General features: G+C 37.7%; 2 protein-coding genes across 9 annotated transcripts in view; both read right to left on the reverse strand.

Annotated features, from left to right (window-relative positions):
• TCAIM (T cell activation inhibitor, mitochondrial) overlaps window positions 1-11793 on the reverse strand; it is a 45563-nt gene extending 33770 nt beyond the window's left edge. The window contains exons 1-3 of one of the 8 annotated variants that reach the window (XM_045089036.1): window positions 11332-11437; window positions 2987-3033; window positions 2375-2447 (exon numbers count right to left, since the gene is read on the reverse strand). In XM_045089036.1, coding sequence (XP_044944971.1) covers window positions 2375-2447; window position 2987 — 74 coding nt within the window. In that variant the 5' untranslated portion in view covers window positions 2988-3033; window positions 11332-11437. Of the gene's footprint in view, window positions 1-2374; window positions 2448-2969; window positions 3034-11130 lie in introns of all 8 variants that reach the window. The other 7 variants (XM_045089039.1, XM_045089034.1, XM_045089032.1 and 4 more) reach the window with 7 other exon arrangements.
• A 1433-nt stretch (window positions 11794-13226) lies between these two features.
• The window catches only part of TOPAZ1 (testis and ovary specific TOPAZ 1), a 133260-nt gene continuing 130623 nt past the window's right edge, over window positions 13227-15863 (reverse strand). The window contains 1 exon segment of the mRNA XM_045089042.1: window positions 13227-13825. Within this exon segment, the coding sequence (XP_044944977.1) occupies window positions 13606-13825 (220 nt within the window). The 3' untranslated portion in view covers window positions 13227-13605.

The raw sequence follows: 15863 nt of genomic DNA on the forward strand, positions 1-15863 counted from the left end.
ACCCATTGGCAGAGTCCCATGTCTTGCTAGCATTCTAGCAATTCTGACTTCGTGTTCCTGCTCTGCTTGGGCACTGACAGCTGGTAAAGTGGGGCTTTGAGGTAAATCCACTGAACCATAGAGACAAGAGAACTCAGCAGGTACCTTAGAGCTGCACAGCGGAAGGTATGGCACAAGTATTATTGTTAAGGTAGGTTAAATGAATGTTTAGTAGGTATTTAATGAAAGGAAACTTAACAGAATCAAGGAAAATTATATCAAAAGCAATATTATGTTACTTGAAATTGAGCAAATTTAGCACATGGAAATCTGGATTTATAAGACATTAGGAAAGGATTAAATTTTTGAAAGATCAATCACTAGAAAAGGGATCAGCAAACTTTTTCTAAAAAAGGGTCATATAGTCAACATTTTAGGCTTTGTGGGCCCCATGGCCTGTGTTACAACTATTCTACTTTGCTGCTGTAGTGGGAAAACAGCGACAATAAAGCACATGAATGAGTGTGGCTGTGGTCAAACAAAACTGTACTTAAATAAACAGTGGGGCCATCTGACCACGGACTATACCTTGCTGACTTTTAAACTAGAGGATTTAAATATAAGTATCTCAAGTACATTTAAAAATACATGCACAGGGGCGCCTGGGTGGCTCAGCAGGGTTAAAGCCTCTGCCTTCGGCCCAGGTCATGGTCCTGGGGTCCTGGGATCGAGCCCCGCATCGGGCTCTCTGCTCAGTGCAGAGCCTGCTTCTCTCTCTCTCTCTCTGCCTGCCTCTCTGCCTGCTTGTATTCTCTGTCAAATAAATAAATAAAATCTTTAAAAAAAAAAAATACATGCACAATTTACTTCTAGTTTTTGTAGAACACAGACCATGTAAAGAAGAAATTTGTTAACTCACATGGATTTAAAAAAAAAAAAAGAAAGTTATCCTACTGATTAGAGCAAAATTGCCTTGAGTTAAATCAAAAGAAGAGCCATTAACACTTTAGGAGATACGGAATTTACAGACTGAAGTAACAGAAGGTCACTACTGGTATCTATTTCATACTTAAAGATTATGACTTGATCTCTAATTAACAACTAAGAATTTGCACTACAATTAGTTTTCATGATCCATAGTGCTATAAAATAAGCTTATGTGGCCATGACTAACATTAAAAAAAGAGAAGACATGCAACAGAAAATATCACTGGATACTGTGTGCCAAGGGTAACTATTGTTACGAAACTGGTATTTTATGTATTACAATTAAAATACAGTTTTCTGAAGGCTAGAATAAAACAAGCTGGAAGCATGGCTCTATTATGCAACCACTACTATTCCCTGCTTGTCAATGACAGAGTGAAGAGGCAAGCGTTCCTCCAGGCTCCTATGAGCTCTCCTCATATTAGAGAATGTAAATAACAATATGTTAGCCTGGTCTTCTGTGGTTGAACAGTATTAAGATATCACAAAATGAAGAAGGTCTACACATCTGCAGAACAGTTTTTCAGGGTGCACTCTATCTCAGATTCTTTGTTTCCCTGCCTCTCCCCCTCTTCCCTCCATGTCTTAAGAACTGTGTCATAAATTCAGAGAAAGTCTCCCTTTCTTTGAGAATCCTTGTCATATACAAGTTGGTGGAAAAACTCTGTTTCCCCAAAATAACTCCCTTTTGTCAGTGACTACTTACTTGAAGAGGATAGTTATTTAAAAGTAATAATTTTTGCCAAATATATTTTAGAAGATTAAAACTTCACATATCATTTTTATGTAATGTTGTGTTTAGTTATATATTTGGAGCCAACGCACTCGACTTTTCCCTTTTTTGGATTGGCTACCAAGAAGCCAGAACTAAATTTGACGTCTGAATAATTATTTAATCAGTTTTGCTTTTTAACACAATAATCTTTTTCTCTACAGGGCTCCTGCAATTATCCTATATATGCTTATTATAAAATGCCAATCAAATTTTATAGCTGAACTCCTTAAATCCTTTCTTGAAGTAGGATTTAGATTATATATCATAAATAGCAAATACAGTAGTCAAATGACCTTACTATACAATTTAAATGTAAAGTGGTTTTCTACACGATAGCAATAGACTTGAGGGCAACATAACAGAAACTTTACCTTTTTTCCTACTTTACCTTTTTTCCTCTTAATGTTTTCACACTGAACTATTCTGGAAGATGGTATTCTATTCACCTGCTGCCCTGAATGAACTCTTGGTGGACCTGGATGGTCACATGAATTTTCTTTTTCTCTTCTTGTTCTTGCCCTCCACTACCATAATATAATTTTAGAATTTGAAAAATAATAATAAATTAAAATTAGTCAAATATGTAACAGAATCCCTCCCCATACTAATTACACAATGAACCACAAAGCTTACCTTCTCACAGGTCTCAGGTGGCAAAACATTTCTGAATATATATGAACATCAATTCCCAGGCATCCATTAATCACTTAAAAAGTTAAGCAGATACAAGTGATGAACAAGTGGAATTTGAATTAAAACATTTCCATTTATATTAGCAAATCCCCCAAAATGAAATGCTTACCTGTAAATCTAACAAAATATGCACAAAATCTAAATGAGTAAAACTACAAAAATGAAGAATGAAATCAAAGAATTAAATAAATTGAGAGATATCCCATGTCCATGGATAGGAAGACTCAATATTGTCAAGAAGTACTTTCCAATTTAATCTACAGGACAATAGATTGGATCTATAGATTCTGTGCAATCCGAATGAAATCAAAGAATTAAATAAATTGAGAGATATCCCATGTCCATGGATAGGAAGACTCAATATTGTCAAGAAGTACTTTCCAATTTGATCTATAGGACAATAGATTGGATCTATAGATTCTGTGCAATCCCAACAAAAACTCCAGAAAGTTATTTTATGGATAAAACTCAGGTAAAAAACTAAGAACAGCCAACTCAATATTGAAGAAGAACAAAGTAGGAAGAATGACATTACCTGACTTCAAGACTTACTATAGCAAGACTTCAAGACTTAAGCTCTAGCAATCAACACTGTGGTACTGGTAAAAGAACAGACAAACAGATCAATGGAACGGAACAGACAACCCAGAAATAGATCCACGTAAGTACAGTCAACTGATCTTTAGAGCAAAGATAGTCTTTTCAACAAATGGTACTAGAACAACTGGACATTGACATGCAAATAAATTCATGTAGTCATAGACTTACACCATTCACAAAAATTAACTCAAAATCAATCACAGACTTAAATGTAAATCACAAAACTATAAAACATCTAGAAGATATCACTTGAAAAAACCTAGATGACTTTGGGTATGTTGATGACTTTTTAGTTCAACACCAAAGGCATGATCTGTGAAAAAAAGAAATGATAAAGTGAACTTCATTAAAATTAAAATCTTGTGCTCTACAAAAGACAATGAGAAGACAAACCACACACTGAGAGGAAATATTTGCAAAAGATACACATAACTGAAGAAGGGCTATAATTATCCAAAATACACACAAATTTTTTAAAAAAATTCAACAAGAAAATGAACAACCTGATTCAAGAAAGGGCCAAATTAAATGTGTCCTTTGTTATTGTAAATATATCAAGATATTTTAACTAAAAATTTTACCCAACTGAACCAATTTTATATTATTTATACCTATTTTGGTGTTTTGTCTTTATAGTAAATAAGGTTTTTGAAGAAAGGAAAAAAAAAAATGAACCAAAGACCTGAACAGATACCTTATAAAATAAGATATACAGATGACAAATAATCATATGAAAAGATGTTCAACATGATATATCATTAGCGAACTGCAAATTAAAACAATGAAACACTACTACACGTCTATTAGAATGGCCCAAATCCAGAAGAACACTGATAACCCCAAATGCTGATGAGAATGTGCAACAACAGGAACTCTCACTCACTGCTGGTGGGAATGCCAGGACAGTAGGGCAGTTTCTTACAAAACTAAACATACTTTTGCCATATGATCCAGCAATCACACTCCTTGGTATTTACCCAAAGGAACTGAAAACTATCTTTATATAGAAAACTGCACACAGATGCTTAGTTTTTTAAATATTTTTTTAAAAATTTTATTTATTTGTTCGGTAGGGGTGGGTGGTGCACAAGCAGGGGGGAGTGGCAGGAAGAAGCAGATACCCCCCGAGCAGGGAGCCTGATGCGGAACTTGACCCCAAGACCCCGGGATCATGACCTGAGCTGAAGGCAGATGTTTGACCAATTGAGCCACATACGCACCCCCACACAGATGTTTATAAAAGCTTTATTCATAATTGCCAAAACTTGGGAGCAACCAAGATGTTCTTCAGTAGATGAATGGATAAACTGTGGTATATCTAAACAATGGATTATTATTTAGCACTAAAAAACAAAAGAGCCATCGAGCCATGAAAAGACATGGAAGAATCTTCAAAAGCTACAGTAATTAAAAAACAGTATGATACTGACATAAAAAGAGACATTTGGATTAATGGGACAGAATACAGAGCCCCAAAATAAATCTATGCATATTATGGTTAATTAATTTATGACAAAGGAATCAAGAATATACCATGGGGAAAAGATAGTCTCTTCGAGAAATAATGCTTAGGAAGGGGCACCTGGGTGGCTCAGTGGGTTAAAGCCTCTGCCTTTGACTCAGGTCATGATCTCAGGGTCTCTGCCCGGCAGGAAGCCTACTTCCTCCTCTCTCTCTCTCTCTGCCTGTCTCTCTGTCTAGTTGTGATCTCTGTCTGTCAAATAAATAAATAAATAAAGAGTCTCTTTCCCTCTCCTCTGCCCCTCCTTCCCACTCACTCACACTCTGTCTCGAAAACAAAAATTTAAAAAAATTAAAAAAAATTAAAGAATGCTGGGAAAATTGGACAGCCATATACGAAAGAAGTAAACTGGACACAAAAATTAATTCCAAATGGATAAGAGACTTCAACATAAGACCTAAAAGCATAAAACTCCTAGAAGAAAACAAAGGTGGCCAGCTCTTTAAAATAGGTCTTGGCAATGGTTTTTTGGAAATCTGGTAACTAAAGCAAAAACAATTAGGCCTCCATCAAACTGAAAAGCTTTTGCACAGCAAAGGAAAACATCAATAAAATGAAAAGGCAACCTACTGAATGGAAGAAAATAATTGCAAATCATGATGTGTCCAATAAGGGACCAATATTCAAAATATATAAAGAACTCAACTCAATAGCAAACAAACAATCGGATTAAAAAATGGGCAGAAGATCTGAATGGACATTTTTCCAAAGAAGACATACAGAATGGCCAACAGACATATGAAGATGCTCAACCTCACTAATTATCAGGAAAAAAATGAAAACTACAATGAGATATCACTTCATACTCTTTAGAATGATTATTATCAAAAACACAAAAGAAATAACAAGAGTTGGTGAGAATGTGGAGAAAAGGAAACCTTTGTATAGTATTGCGGGAATGTAAGTCAGTGTGACCACTATGGAGTTTCCTCAAAAAATTAAGGATTAAACCACCATATGACCCAACAATTCCTTCTGGGTATTTATCCAAAGAAAACAAAACCACTAATTCGAAAAGATATAGGCGTCCCCATGTTCTTGCATCATTACTTACAACAGCCAAGATATGGACACAACCACATCACACCGTTGATGGATAGATAAAGAAGATGTATATTTATACAATCAAATACTACTCGGTCATAAAAAAAAGGAAATCTTGCCATTTGCAACAACATAGATGGATCTCAGGGACAATATGCTAAGTGAAATAAGTTAGACAAAGGAAGATAAATACTGTATGATCTCTCTTATATGTGGGATCTAAAAAACAAACAAGAACAAAATTAAGAAACCCACCAAGCTCATAGATACAAGAGAACAGATTGGTGGCTGCAAAAGTAGGAGTGGGGGTAGAGGGGAAGAAATGCATGAACTATTTTTTTTTTTAAAGATTCATTTATTTATTTTTATTTGAGAGGCAGAGATTAAATATAATCTTAAAATGTTCCTAAATACAAGTCTTAACATTAAATCATTATTTCTAGATTTAGAGAGAACTTAAAAAGAAAAACGCTACTACAGGTTAAGAGGTGTTTTCTGCCTGCTTTTTGGATGAGTAGGTGATTTCCTAAAAAGGTGGTGGGAGTACCTGGGTGGCTAGTGGGTAAAGTATATGACTCTTGTTTTAGGCTCAAGTCTTGACCTCGGGGTCCTGGGATCAAACCCAGCATAGGGCTCTATGATCAGCGCTGAGTCAGCTGGTTCCTCTCTTTCTACTTCTCCTCCAGCTCCCTCTTTCCCTCTCAAATAAATAAAATCTTAAAAAAAAAGTTTAAAAAAATGTTCACATGGCAGTAGAGCAAAAAGAATTAGCATGTAGGCCTATGCCACATGTGACTACTCCAAATTGACATACATTTTAAGTGTAAAGTATGCATTGGATTTTAAAGATTTGGTACAAAGATAGAATGCAAAGTACCTCATTAATACTTTTCTGTATCAATTAGAAGTTAAAATAATTTATTAAAATTAATCTTATTTTATTTTTTTTGCTTTTTAAAAAGTAAAACACAACCTGATTTTGTCTTCAGCAGTTCACTACCAGAAAAATGTAAAATTACATCCGTGGTTCATACTACATTTCTATTGGATTGTGCTGGTCTAAGCCAGTGCAAGGCAAAAACGCTTTAGTTAACATGACACTGTCAGAGAAGGCAGTCTGCACAATGGTTAGGAAAGGGAGGATGCCCTGTCTGAAATCTGTATTCAACTCTTGATCTTGATTCTGACTACCTGTGTGAGCATGGGCAAGCTATTTTACCTGTGAGTCTGTTTTCTCACCTCATAAATAATACAGAAGGTTCAAGAGCTGCCTCTTCTATGAAGAAAGTTAAATGTGAAATAGCTTATGTGCAATTGGTGAATAGGGGAAAGATCTTATATCCTATGCAGTTTTTTCCCAGAATGTTAAAGGTTTGGAGAGATCAGAGGTGATCTTTCTACAATTACAAAGGCTTTAGCCATAAGTAAAAGACCTTAATAACAAAACATGAAAATCCCCCAGTAGTTCCTTTGGTTTAAGAAGCGGATGGTTAGCAGCTTCAAGTACCCCTGCATTTTTCATCAAGCAATCTGGAAAGCTGTTAGTACAGATGAAAAAGCTGGAGACTTTCATGTCTTGTTTTGAGTGGTGTGTATTTTTTTTCTTCATAACCCCTGTTATTTTAGTGTATTATTCTGTAGAATGTCTGGATTTCCAGGAACGTGTTTATGTCATTATAGCAGAAACACCTGTAAATAAATACTGTCACCCCAAACTGACCTTTAATTAAAAATTAAAAAATTTTCATGAGCTGAGAGAATACTTGGAGCTAACACTATGCTATAGTCTGCTAGACAGAAGTAGTTTAGTCAGAAACTTTATTGTAGAAAATGTCAATTCAGTAAGTATTTTATTGACATTTGTCTTTATCAAAAGGGAAGAATTATAATTCTAATACTGGCAATAAAGACTAACAAATTTTAAAAAATGAAACAACAATATAGATGCTTTCATCTGTCTAGTCACTGGACTATCTGCACTGTGTGTTTTTGAGAAAATGTTGAAAGATACGTATAAAATGCTGGAAATACTCATTACAGTCTATCTCTAAAAGCTGAAATGTAATCTAGAATATTATTTTTTAGCTCTCTGGATATGGAATCCCACATTAGACTTTTTTAGAAAAATATTTTATTTATTTTAGAGAGAGAGAGAGAGCACACCAGCAAGAGCAGGGTGAGGGGCCAAGGGAGAAGGAGACTCCCCACTGAGCAGTGAGCCCCACATGGGACTCAATCCCAGAACCCCAGGACTCTAGCACCTCAGAACCATAATCTGAGCCCAAGACAGACATATAACTGAGCCACCCAGGCGCCCCCCACCCCTGCATTAGACTTTTGTACATGTTCTAAGGAGTATATTATGCTTAAAAGTAGGGGCTTGTCTCAGTACTTTTGTGAAACTTAAATATAATAATGTGCATAAAGGATTTAGCAACATCTAGCAAATAGAAAATTCATTTAAGTGACAACTATTATTATTATATAATGCAGGGTGAATAAAATTCTGCAGAATTCCTTTTCCCCCTCCTAATAAGGGCTTACATATAGGTAGAACATGTATTTAAACACAACATTTTATCCAAAAACAAATTTCTTAATTGGAAAACTCAGAATTATCACAATAAGGGTGTGTGAAAGTCTTAAAAAATACAGAGCAAGACTACATACAAGTAAATAAATTACAAATGTATGATTTAATTTCATAAACTTTAGGGAGAAAACAATCTATTGGAACAAATAAATATAACTGCTTATTTTTATTATTCAAAGACAAAGAAAGTTATCACTTGCTAAGTAATAAAAAGTTTCACAGTAGTACTTCTCTTCCAAAAAAAAAAAAAAAAGAAGAGAACCTAACTGGGTATAATAAATTGTATTGTGCTGTAGAAACTGCCTTTTTGATGAATGAATAAAGTGGTTTTCTCAGCTGGGAGGAAGAGAGACAACATGAGAGGAAATGGAACTCCTTTTACTTTTGCCAACAATCTTCCCTTCCCCCAACAATGATGGCCAACTCATATTTCTATAGGAAAATGACTATATACATGAAAAATATTCATTTAATTCTGATATACACTCAACAAAATTATTATTCTAAGCTAATTGTTTCCTATATAAATCATTGGAAAAAATGAAAAATATTTTTCTCTGGTTCTGCTGAAGAATCAGATAGGAAATGCAGAGTTTCCCTTGGAGTCCTGAGTTTTTCTTAAGTATTTCCCATAAGATCTTCTCAAAGAGTGGACTCAGAAAACTAAGTGAAAGGGAAAGTATGATGGGATCAAGATCCTTTTGGAAAGATGGATTAGTGAAGAAACAAGAAAAAAAGAAACAGGAAACAACCTTTAGGGCAGTGGTTGTCAAAGCTGGAAACAGAATCTCCGAGATCTTCTAAAAAATAAAAATGACCAGGCCCCGCCCCAGTCCTGCAGAATCAGAAAACTGGATGGGGCCCAGCAATCTGTTTTAACATGTCTTTGGGATTCTGATGCACACTTCAGGTTAGGGAACCCTTATTTCACCAGGACTGTTTTTCACCAGGACTATTTTACAGGATTGATGTATCAGAAAACTTTAAGTTTTAAGAATTAAAAATACTTCTTTAACAAACTTAGGGAAATATCCCTAGATACTCAATTGTATGTGAAAAATCAAATAATCATAAGTTTTCCTTGAACTAGTTCTTTGTTTTCTGTATGGTTTACCCCGTTTTTGCACTTAAAAAAATCACTTAAAAAAATTCTAAGTGGAAACAAGGTTAAACCTCAGCCCTCTTGCAGACATGGCTGGTTGCCTTTTCATGTGGGTCAGTCTCATCTCTGCTAGACCAAGAACCCAACTTCAACACTCTAGTTAGAAATAAACAGGCCCCAGAAAAATCAAAATCGTAAGGGGCCTGACTGATAACTGCAATGTTAACTTTTAAATTTACTGTAAGAAATGTGATTGCTAAAAAGACAAGATTTCTTTCCCTTATAGGACTTAGGTATCCAGAAATTCAAAATGACTTTTAGCAGATTGAAAATCCTGTTTCAGAGTAGAGCTGGGTGTTCCCACTTGCTAGTGAAAAACAGTTTGAAAGCCTGGGGCACACAAGTCAACTTCTTGCGTCCAAATTTTTACATGGGTGGTTTTTTTTTTTTTTTTTAAAGATTTTTATTTATTTATTTGACAGAGAGAAATCACAAGTAGACGGAGAGGCAGGCAGAGAGAGAGAGAGAGAGGGAAGCAGGCTCCCCGCTGAGCAGAGAGCCCGATGCGGGACTCGATCCCAGGATCCTGAGATTATGACCTGAGCCGAAGGCAGCGGCTTAACCCACTGAGCCACCCAGGCGCCCTTACATGGGTGGTTTTTAAGCAGATTCCATGTAGCCTACTATTCTTCCATTTGGAAAAGGCCTCAGGCATGCTATAAAATAACTAACTATTCAGGCTTGGGAGCACTATGGGTCCTTAATTCACCTAATTTATCAACAGGCATTTACCAAGTTCTTATGTGCCAGGCTCTGTGCAAAGTACTGTGAATAAAAAAAACATTAAGCCAATCCCACTTGTCCAGAAATTTAGTTTAGAAAAGACGGAGGGAGTGGCAAAATAATTACAAAATATAGTTAATGAAATAATACAGTAATGCACTGAGTATTACCGGGGAAATCTCTGGTACAATATTTAGAAGGGGGAGTGGATTTGGAAGGTATTTTCCAAGGAGACAGAGAACTCTAGATTGAGGCTGGAAGATGAGGAAAGTCACAATTCATTTACAAAGCATCTTACATGGTCACTGTTATCCACTTAACAGTAATGTTAGCTTGTATTTCATAAAATGAAAATTTATGATTTTAACCTAAATTCTATGCTAGGGCAATAAATCTATGCAGTTACAGATCAAACCTAGGAGAAAGAGATATCTAATTTGGTGGAAAAGACAAATTATGGGTTGTTTAGAGAAAAAGGGTTTTGCTTACCTCTGACAGATACACAAATAGTAACAGTGTTTGTTAAATAAAGGTCCTAGGATTGGTCTTTGGCCATTTGACACAGTTTTTATTCGAACGTAATTTATTTTAACAAAGGTTAATATCCTCAGGCTACTCTCACTGTGAACTTATCTTAGTAACTATATTGTAAGTTTTTACAAGGAGTTTGTTTCGTCAAGGAGAAACAAAAGCAGGCAATTTTTCATTGCTTTTCAGTTGACTACTCAGGGAAGCGAAAAAGGCCAAGACAAAGCAAAGCAGCAAATCCTAGTAAATAAGAAGTTATAGCAAAAGCAAAGTGCCTAGGTTCTTTAGCTTCCTTCTAAATCTTTTGCTAGAAACATAGTCGGAAACCAACGTAAACCGTCTTTGGTTTCTCATTTCTAAACAAGTTACAACAGACGCGGTGCGCACACTCCGGGCCCTGGCATCGCCTCAGTTCAGAAGTTATCACGTGGACCTAAGGAGACTCAGCAAGCTGACTCCCCGAACCCCTTTTTCTGCGCTGCGCCGCCCGAAAGCACCACTGGAGGCCCTCCCGCCGTGCTTACAGTTCCACCCAGCGTCCGCCGCGCGGGATCCCTCCGACCTGCTCCACCTCCCACCCCATACCAGGAGGAAGGAGCGTCGCTCCCGCGAGCCTGTGCAGAGACGCATGCGCACCGGTGCGCCAGCCCTTCTAACGGGTGCGCGCCGCAGGGCCCGGCGTTCCCACCGCCTTCGTCCCACGGGACCCACTGACAGGTTCCTACCGATAGTGATCGCTGAGCCCCAGCCCTGAAATCCCAGTCCGGCGCGCACCGCTCGCGCGTCCTTCCGGCGCCGGCCGCAGCAGGTCGCTCGAGCCGAGTTCAGCGCGCAGCGGGGGCCGAGCTTGCGCTCTCATTGGCCGACGCCCGCCCGGCCTTCTTCCCTGAGCGCCTGCGCGCAGCCGGCCGTGGGGGAAAGTCCTAGCAGACCGCAGGCCTTTGCCCTGGTGATCTGGTTGTCGTTCCCGCTCTCCTGAATCCCTTGGCCCTCCACCTTCTTACCGACCGGCCGGGAGGGGGCTCCGCGGAAAGCTTTGAGAGACGCAAATAAGCCCTCCGAGACGTAACGACCTAGGCCGGAGGGCGTCGGAAAATGAGTATACGGCAGGTGGCGGGGCCTGACCGGAACGGGGTGGACATGATGGGGAGTAGAGGGTGACCGAGCACGCGCTGGAGCCAGGAGAAGGGAGGGGAGGGGTGACGAGCGCATGCTCCGGGACGCCTAGCGTCCCCCCCCCCCCCGCCCTTTCCCGCATCCGGGCGCCCAGGGAGGGGGCGAGGCTGGCCTTGCAAATCGCCCGGGGCACTTTCGGAGCGGAAGCCTTAGGTCGGCTCTCTTGAAAGCTTTTTTAAAGGTCTTACTTAAGTATGCCCTTTGGCATACCTTTCAGAAACAAGGCTAATTCCTAAACATTTTCTTCAGTTTACATTTTTTTCCTTTGGTCCCTTCGAGATCTTGCTATTTTCAAACCTTAAGCATTCCCTCCGCCCCCCTTTTAAAAACTATTCATCTTGAGATTTAGCTTTACTTGGGTCTGGTGGCTTTATCCCCAGGAATGGCCGGCCACAAGTGAAATTAGGCAAATGCAACAACCACTCTTTTCTCTACCTTTTGGCACTGTTCAGAGAGGGAAAAAAGAAAGACGCCTTCATTTGTTTCATCCCTAACGGCTCTTGCTCTGGACAATTTGGTCACTTGTGATCCATTCCATCCAACCCCATTTTTTTTTTTTTTTCTAAAAGCTTAATTTACCATCGTGCGCATTTTATCTTTTCAGATGCATCCTGGCCACCGACATCTAAATGGTGTCATATTTCTCTCCTTTCTTCGGTTTTCAGTTTCCATCTATAGGAAGGACTAATTTATTAAGTGTCCACTTACCATTCTCTTCGCTTGTCCTCAAAGGTGCCTCAAACTGATGGTATTAATCTCCAAACCTATTTTCTAGGTGCAGCATTTAAGTAATGGCAGTCTTCATACTGGAGAAGTGAGCATTTTTCTTTACCTCTCCTCTGCCTCACTTCCCATATCCCGTTCTAGTATTCATTTCACATTTCATCATATGATAATAGGCATTTTGTTAAGTGCTAGGATTTAACTTTTTTTAGTCTTGGGAGGGTATAGACGTACTCCAGTGATGCTATTACCATATTTTGAAAACTTTAGGAAATACCTTCAATCCCCTTAGTCACGACTTACTCTTTATTACTCACTTTATTCAGACTTTCTCTCTAAATGATTTTAAATTCGTTCTTAAGTATCAAATCAAGGATTGAGAATGATCATCTTGGAGAATGTGCTACAAATCCCGAAGACTTGAGAAAAGGAGTTTAAACTTCCTAAGGTGATTAGGAACAGTCCTTGTTAGGGTATTTATGTTGTGATCTATGTTTAAAATACTGTTTTCTTTAGTCATATCTAATGCAACAAATTACAAATTTTCAAAATACAAACACTGTAAGATACACTAAAGGAAAATTATTCAGACAGTAATTTAAAAACTTTTTGGTATAACTCAGAAAGTGCCTTGGAATTTTAGCATTTGAATCATTTTTTGTTAGTATTTACTATTCTAGATTACAGATTTAGAATTGGACTTAGACTCTGTACTGTTTATAAACTTATTTCATATCCCTAAAGATTTATCTGGAAACTCCAGTTACCTGCTCACCTACTTTCCCTTTTATGACTCACTCTTATTAAATGCTGCACAATATTCAGTTTTTGATCTCCCAATGTTTAGATTTCAGAATAAATAGGGGTTTACCTAAGTTAAAGGGAAGTCAAAAAGTAATTTGAAAAATCACTTTTCAGTGTGGATAAAACCATCTTGCATACTTTAATCCAAACTTTTTAGTGTTTGGAAACTATTAACTTACTATATAAACCAATAAAGGGCAAAAGGTGAATACAGTGAAAACTATTTTTACTGCCTTTTATTTTCAACAATGATTACTTGAACTTAAAAAAAAAAAAAAAAAAAAAGCCTTTATTAACTAATGGTTACTGAAAAGCCAGACCTTTCCAGCCCACTTCATATTCTCTTTCAACCATTTCAGGGCAGAACAGTGCTCCAAACTATAAACCTGCTCCTTATTAACATTGACGGTCATGTGCTTAATGAAGAGCTTTGGATCTGATATACGAGCAGCCATAATTAATCTTTCCACTGCAGCTTGATAATCATCCTTGCTCCGAGATTTGTTTTCTTCACATCTACAAAGTGAACAACTCACAAAGTCAGAAACTATAGTTTCTTTAAAACAGTCATCTACATTTACTGGTACTAAGCTGTGAGTCTTTTTTAGTGATAGTGGCTTTCAAATTTTTCAAATAAGACACATAGTAAAAGACATTTTATACTGTGACCTGTATATACCCTCATACATAAAAATGGAAGTTTCACAAGACTTACCCTTAAGACAATGTACTCTATTTTCTACTGTCTCTTATTTTTTTGAAAGATTTTATTTATTTGACAGAGAGAGAGAGCACACATGCAGGGGAAGAAGCAGGCAGAAGGAGAGGCAGGCTCCCCACTGAGCAAGGAGCCCGATGTGGGACTCAACCCCAGAACCCTGGGATCATGACCTGAGCTGAAAGCAGATGCTTAACCAACTGAGCCATCGAGCCTCCCTTTTATTTTTTTAATAATGTGGTTGCAGGGCTTCCTGAGTGGCACAGTTGATTAAGCTTCTGACTCTTGATTTCAGGCCTTGATCTCAGGGTCGTGAAATCGGGCCCTGCCCTGAGTCTCACTCTGCACTCAGCAGAGTCGGCTTACAACTTTCTCTCCTTCTCCCTTTGCCCCTCCCCCATATGTGCTTTCTCTCAAATAAATTAATATTTAAAGAAAATAATGTGGTTACAAAACCCATATTGATTTTACCACACAAATGCACTACAACCTACAGTTTGAAAAATACTTACCTAGAACACAGCTAATAACCTCTCTGTATTGTGAAAGTTGATAATGGCATAACTATTCACTGTAATGTGTACAAAAATAGTGAATTTAATCAAACTTGGAGTTATTAGCAATCACATATTTTACCTTGATATTAGCTATTTTTAATTCTAAGTATGTACTTAACAGGTTGCTAACATTTGGTAACAGAATAGAATTGTAGCTATGTCTTTACTAAATTTCCAGTTACTTTTTTTAGTCTTGATTTAAGAGTTTTCTCTAAGTGCTACAATTTACTCTTCTAATAACTTTTCTACCAGTCTCCAAATTTCATAAAATTTTAATGACTGTTTACCCTAAGAGATAGGGAGTGGGAAGTGTTTAAAATAGAGATGTGGCTGTTACATTAGGCATCAGTTGTTTGTGTTCACTGTATCCTGCTCTTGGCACCTGCAGGGCCCAACAGCAAGGTGCAAGAATGAGTCTCCTTGCATTAACACCTTAGTGTGGGGCACAGAATGGTGCGATTGAGGACTTCAGCTTGGTCACCAAGTTGAACCAGTCATCACAGAGAGGAAGGATTGGCAGGTGCCTTCTACTACTGAATGTAGTAATTGTCCTAAAATGTGGTGGACTGGGTATATGCCAACTAGGTGCAGTTTTTGAAAGCCTAAAGATGAAGAAAATTCTCCCTGAGAGAGGTTAGTGTAACAAGGCAAGTCTCAGGATGATAATAATAATAAAGAAAATAATATTGTTTGGGACAAAGTTAAAGATTTAGGCATGTCACTGCTTTTGCACTGAGGTCAAAAATACCCCCTAAATTCAACAATGAATAAAAAGGCTGCATATATGTGGGGAATGGAAAGCTATGAGAAAATCAAACCTTCAAGTTGGGGAGCCCAAATGCTTCATGCCACTTATAGTGCACAGTAGTACAGAAGGAGGCCCTCAGAAAAAAATAAAGCTATAACAAAAACAAAAACAAAAACAAAAAGCTAATTGTAGTGGTTTTTTTAAAAAATGTGAACCTAAAATTATTTTCTGGGGTGCCTGGGTGGCACAGTCAGCTAAGTCTCCAACTCTTGATCTCAGCTCAGGTCAATCTCAGGGTTGTGAGTTCAAGCCTAGTGTGGAACCTACTTAAAAAAAGTATTTTCTAATTTTCTTCCCCTTAAGTATGGCCTAGGTTAAATGACTCACTATCATGGAATTAAGCAAAAATGACAGTGTGTACCTTTGGACACTGGTTATTAGATGACAATTCTTCCTGGGTCTCTGCATTTCTGTAAGTTTTGAGAGCAGAGACACTAACTATCTCTTGTTCTGCCTTTCAAGGATGTTTAT

The sequence above is a fragment of the Mustela putorius genome, unplaced genomic scaffold, assembly GCF_011764305.1.
Source record: "Mustela putorius furo isolate JIRA1106 unplaced genomic scaffold, ASM1176430v1.1 tig00003834_pilon_pilon_pilon, whole genome shotgun sequence".
Taxonomy (NCBI): Eukaryota; Metazoa; Chordata; class Mammalia; order Carnivora; family Mustelidae; genus Mustela; species Mustela putorius.